The sequence below is a fragment of the Lipotes vexillifer genome, unplaced genomic scaffold, assembly GCF_000442215.2.
Source record: "Lipotes vexillifer unplaced genomic scaffold, Lipotes_vexillifer_v1.1 scaffold1011, whole genome shotgun sequence".
NCBI classification, from domain to species: Eukaryota; Metazoa; Chordata; class Mammalia; order Artiodactyla; family Lipotidae; genus Lipotes; species Lipotes vexillifer.
The window spans coordinates 359,633-365,631 of NW_006787698.1; the positions used below are offsets into that span (position 1 = coordinate 359,633).

The 5,999-nt window shown below is 61.0% G+C and overlaps 1 protein-coding gene across 1 annotated transcript in view; it reads right to left on the minus strand.

Annotated features, from left to right (window-relative positions):
- Positions 1 to 4,189: 4,189 nt before the first annotated feature.
- The window catches only part of DAPK3 (death associated protein kinase 3), a 12,324-nt gene continuing 10,514 nt past the window's right edge, over positions 4,190 to 5,999 (minus strand). The window contains exons 7-8 of the mRNA XM_007460511.1: positions 5,200 to 5,245; positions 4,190 to 4,727 (exon numbers count right to left, since the gene is read on the minus strand). Coding sequence (XP_007460573.1) covers positions 4,191 to 4,727; positions 5,200 to 5,245 — 583 coding nt within the window. The 3' untranslated portion in view covers position 4,190. The remainder of the gene's footprint in view (positions 4,728 to 5,199; positions 5,246 to 5,999) is intronic.

Consider the following 5,999-nt stretch of genomic DNA (forward strand, 5'->3'; position numbering starts at 1 on the left):
CGGGGGGCACTACCATTGTGCGGCAGGCAGGGAGGGGGATCACCACAGTTTCGGGGCGGAGCCGGCAGTGGAAGCTCAGCCTCCCTCACTCGCCATCCTCTGCGCAAGCTTTGCTCTGAGATAAACACGGGCTTTCACCACCTTCCTTGCAACGAGCTTCATGCACATGGCAGCCAAACCCTAAGCGAACCTCGGGGCAGGTCCAGCCTGACTCTCACCAGCTGCAGGGACAGGGTTCACGGCTCCCACGGTTCATTCCCCCCACATCCGTCTCAAGAAGCAGTCAAGAAGACATTTCTATTTTGCATAAGAGCAAAACCAGATGCAGGGGGGACTTCCCTGGTGGTGCAGTGGATAGGACTCCGTCCTCCCAATCCAGGGGGCCCGGGTTCAACCCTGGTCAGGGAACTAGATCCCACATGCATGCTGCATGCAACTAAGAGTTCGCATGCCACAACTAAGGAGCCTGTGTGCTGCAACTGAGCCCACGTGCTGCAACTAAGACCTGGTGCAACCAAATAAATATTTTAAAAAACAAACAAAACACAAATGTGGGGAGGCTTCGCTCTGCAGACCTGCTGGGAGCCCACTCTCCTCAGAGCAGAAGGTGCTAACATGCACCCCCCCAATCACACCCCTAAAAGAAAAGGGGCTGAGGGCATGGCAGAGGGACAGGGTACCAAAAGAGGAGAAGCGAGAGTTGAATTGCTCGGTGAACCTGTAAGTGGACGCAGCACACCTTCATCAGCATGACTCAGCTACTGCTGTGTAACAAAGCACCACAAACCTAGTGCCTTAAAGCAATACGTGTTATCATCTCACAGTTGTGGGTCAGGAGTCTTGATTGGCTTACCTGGGTCCTGTGCTCAGGGTCCCTCAGGAGGCTGCAATCCAGGTGTCAGTCCAGGCAGGGTTTTATCTGAAGGCTCGACTAGGCAGGGGCCCACTGTTAGGACCCCTCACGTGGTTGGTGGGCTTCGCTGCTTGCTGGCCGTTCCTTGCCACGTGGGCCTGTCCAACATGACAGCTCACTGCATCAAAGCCAGCAAGGGAGTCAGCTGGCAAGATGGAAATCATAGGCTGTGCAGCCTAACCACAGACGTGACTCCATCACCTTCCCAGAGTTCTGTTGGTCAGAACCTGCCACGAGGCGGGCCTGCTCTCCAGGGGGTGGGGAGCAGGAGGTGGGGCTACATGGGGGCCACTCTGGGGCCTGCCTGCCACAGACAAGATTAATAACAGCACGTCAGCCCCAGGGGCTCTACAAAGAGACAGCACTATTTGTAAGTGCTTGCATGGGCCAGATACACTGGGAGGTGCTTTAAGACCACAAAGTGGTTCCCTGTGCTCTTAACTGACAGATTGAGGATGCCGAGGCTGCATTGAGCAAGATAACCCGGGTCAGGGGGCAGAGGTAATCTCCAAAGCAAGGACACCTGCTCACGTTACCCACTGAAGACACTGGGGAATTTGCCCTCAGCACAGAGGTCCTTTGGATACTGAAAGGGCAGGTGTGAGTCCAAAGGGAATCGTGGTTTCTACCTGGAAGTCTCCATCAGAAAGGCTGGATGGGTGAGGGCCCCGCCCCTGCCCCTATAGAGACAGACCATCATGTCCGCCTCCTACCGCCAACTCCCAGGGCCTGACGTGGGGCCCACAGTGCGGCATGACTGGGGAAATCATGGCTGGATGAATGCTATTCACTGGTCCCCTGAGGCCTTCAGGGAGCCTCCGGCTCACCCCCTCGGGGTCTGGAGACCCTCTAGCACTGCACAGAAGCTCCTCCCTTCACGTCGGAGGAACCCAGACCACGGCCTACTAATGTTATACAACTATCCATGCTGGGTGCCCCTTTCCTGAGGCGGGCCCACCGCGCTTTGCAACGCACCATCAGGGGATCTGCTGCTCAGAGCCCTGCCTTGAAGGCCTAATAACCAGGTGACAGCTGTGGAGGAATCACAGACCAACTGGAGAAACCTGAGTGGGTCCAACCATTCAACAAACTGAAATTTACTGAGATTTTAAAAGTGGAAGTTGTTGGTCAAAAACAGACAAATGAAAAGGGATCAACTGCACAGTAAGCCTTATCTCAATTTTTCTAAACTTAGTTTTAAAAAACCGGTGCGGGGAGGGATGCATGGAATGAGGCAACAGAAGGCCGAGCGGGCCGCTGCGAAGAAGGAAGGAGGTCAGAAAGGCCCTCTTTGGAACCACAGTCCAGACCCAGAGGCCGAGGCGAGTTGGGGCAGGAGCGGCAGGGACATCTCCTCCGGGAGGGCCCAGCATGGCGCAGGGCAGCCCACATGTGATCCGGCAGCGTCTCAGGAGGAGCCAAGGGACAGGAAACCCCTCCAAACCCACTCTAGCTGCCTGGACGCCTCCACCTCACGGCAACGACAAGAGGCCCAGTCCACCTGAGCCCCAAGGTCGGAGCAGCCTCCAAGGCCCCCCAGGGCTGTGGGAGCAGGCAGTGAGAGAGAGAGGGAGACACAAGAGGGTGGAGAGGCTGTGGCACCAGATGACTGCCAAGGCTGGCCGCCCCTGCCCGGGACCGAGCAGAGACGAGCAGAACGCCAGGGAAGCCATGCTTCACTTCTTCTAGGCTGACACACACGCCTCCGAGCAGCACACATACACTTAGAGGCGTGTGCGCCATGCAGGTGAGCTCGCGAGGGGCTTACAGTGGGCCCACTCCCACCCACGCCGAGCCCACATCCAGGTCCCAAGGCCTCCTCGGCCCCACAGGGTCCTGGCCCTGAGCCCCAGCCAGGGCCACAGGTGGAGTACCCACCCGCCTGCCCAGCTCCTCCCTGCACTCAGCCCGGGCTAGCCTCTGTCCCGAGGACTCCTCTCCGGCCAAGGGGGGCTGCACAGGGGTCCCTCAATTAACACAACCAGCAGCAGAGAACTCCGAGCTCAGAGTGGCCACCAGCTGGAGACCCACATTCTACTAAAGCCTGGCTCTCAGGGCACTCTCTCTGGGGCGCAAGAACCCACTCCAGGGCAGCACCTAGTGGCGCACAGCAGCACTGCCCGCTGAAACCCTCTTAACCCTGTGGTCCAGGCCAGCACTCGCCAAGGCTCCACATCCACCGGAGAGGGGGTCCCTGGAAACACCAGGCCAGCAGAGTCAGTCAAATGGGTGGCACGGAGCATGAGGTGGGGAGTTTGTAAGGGGCCCTGGGGCTCTCCAGGGAGGGGACGCTGGGAACACGGGCCTCCAGCAGCTACTCCGTGGGACCCACCTGAGAGGTGCTGTCCTGAAGGCAGCACTGGGGGAGGGAGTGACACGGGGCAGGGCAGTGGGTGGGACCCCCACCGAAGAGTCAGCACTGTGCGTTGACAGGGAGCTGGAGAGGAGGGGATGGTTCCACAGCCTGCCCACTGCGGGAGGCTCCAGGCGGCCACAGCTCTTCCCCGCTTCCCGGCCCCCAGCGGGCCTGCCTCAGGGAGGGAGTGGAGACTCAGCTTTGCAGATGTTTCCTTTACTACATCCAGGCGCTGTGCCCTGCCACACACTGCCCCCAATACAACCCCTAGACCCACATCTCCTCGAGGGCTGCGTCATTTCCTCAGCTCTGGCCCTGGTGCCCAGCCCCAGGCTGGGGGCCCTGCGAGGGTCTGGGGGAATCTGAAGAGCTGGGCTCAGAGACCACCTCCACCACAGACCCTGGAGGAGCAGTCATCCATCTCCAGAACAGGAGGAGTTGGGGTGTCGAGCAGAGGCCCCTCCAATTCTGAGCCCCAGGGGCGAGCCCGGGGCACTCAGACACCCCCGTCCCCACACCAAGGCTCCATGCACTCAGACCACATGGAGGGCCTGCAGCCGCTGACCCAGGCCCTGCACATGGAGGCTGCCACCCCTACACCCTGCCACATGTGAGGCATCTGTGTCCACCACGGCCAGAGCTGCCTTGGTGGTGCCAACCCCTTGCAGAGTTCCTGTGGTGATGCTGCCCCGGAAGCCCCCAGAGTCAAGTTGCAGGAGGGAGGGGCTGAGCTGGGGCCTGTGGGGCGAAGACTCGGGTTGCACAGAGAAGGCCCACATCAGCCACATCCTCCCGGTGCAGAGCCGGGCCAAAGCCCTCCCCTCAGCCGTGGACTCCTGGGCCCTGTGGAGCGCATCCAGGGCCACACCAGGGTGACGGGGGGCTCCCCCCGGGGTGCAATACACCGTGCCCCGAGCAGCCCTAGCGGAGGCTGCACTCCCCACCCTGCAGCTTCTCCTGCTCCATGGCGCGCACCAAATCCTGCACGAACAGCATCTCGGAGGCCACCTGCTTGGCCAGCGCCTCGTAGCGGTTCTCGAGGCGGCTGAAGCGGCGCCTGAGCCCGCTGGCCCCCAGCAGGGCGCCCTTGGCCTCCTCCTGGGCCTGCCGCTGGAGCGCCTCCGTCTTGTGCAGCTCCTGGCGCAGCCGCCGCAGGTCCTGGCCGATGCTCTCGTTCTCCTCGCGGTACCAGGCCTCCTTCTCCTCGTAGATTGCCGTCAGCGCCTCGATGTCCTCATGGAACAGGCGCCGGCTGTGCTCGAGCCCACGCAGGCCCTCCTCAGCCACCGCCACCTCCTCCAGCACCTTGGAGAAGCGCTCAAAGTTGACGTAGGTGTTGTTGGGGGGCATGCTCGAGTGCGACTTGATGGTGTACTCCTTGAGGCGGGCCGTCTTCAGGCGCCGCCGCTCTGGCTTGCGGCCACTGTCCTCCCGCCGCACGTTCCGCCGCCGGATCGCCTGCAGCGGGAGGGGAGGGCGCCTTGGACTGGGGGGCCGGCAGGGGGAGACTCCCCCGCCCACGCCCGGCCCTCCGCTTGCTTTTCATCGACACTCAGCCCTGCCCATTCACGTACACATGCTCCTGGTGCTTCCACGCTCTGACAGCCGAGCGGAGAATGGATGGCAGACTACCTGGCCGTGCCACAGACCACAGAGCCAAAAGCATTTGCTTTCTGGCTCTTTACAGAGGTTGCCAACCCTAACCCGGGCCTGGAGGTGACCCCTTTCTGGGAAGTTCTGGGGAGGGAGCTCTGCTACGTGCAGAGGGGCTGTGGACTCCAGCCGGCGCCTCCGTGAGATGGCTCCAACACCATGTCCATGCACACCCCGCGCCCCACACCGTCTGGGTCCACTCCCCTGGGGACCCTCCCCCATGCCAGGGGCTGCTCACACCTGCCATGCCTACGTGGGGGCAGCCCCACTGCCTCACCTTGATCCAGGAATGCTCCAGGCTCTGGGCGATGGTCATTCTCCTCCTGGAAGAGCCCCCAACCCTAGTTAGTTGCACGTGGGCCACTTTACCATCCTCCCCAACACAGAGAGCAGGAAGGGGTGAGCCACACTCTCCCTGCTGCAGCTCTGGCTCTCAGCCCCACCTGTGGCTGACTCAGGCACCCGCCCCTGGGGACCCTCCCAAGTCCCTAAAGTCACCCTCCAGCGCAGCAGCAAGTCTCTGAAATGACTGTGAAAATACAGGCACCATGAAGAGCTTCCACTCTGCTTGGCCAACCACAAGGAGCCCATCAAGGGGCCTGGGGGTGCGGACTCCAGGGTCTCCATGTTTTCTGAGGGGTTTCGTTCACAGTGTTGACACCTAACGCTGGGGGTCTCACAACTCAGGCGCCTAGAGGAGGAGGCTGGGGAGGACTGTGGTCCACGGGAGCACCTCTGTGTGAATGAAGGCTCCGTGCTGCCAGCACAGTTACATATATTTTCTAGGAAAAAAGACAAATAGTAATCTGGAATCTTATAAGAATCCTCCTATCTTAAACGTTAGCCACAGATTAAAAGCTTAAGAGACAGCTTCTTAAGAGGGCCGACCGGGGTTCCCTGGTGGCACAGTGGTTGGGAGTCCGCCTGCCCAATGGGCAGGGTACACGGGTTCGTGCCCCGGTCCGGGAAGATCCCACATGCTGTGGAGCGGCTGGGCCCATGAGCCGTGGCCGCTGAGCCTGCACGTCCGGAGCCTGTGCTCCGCAACAGGAGAGGCCGCAACAGTGAGAGGCCCAC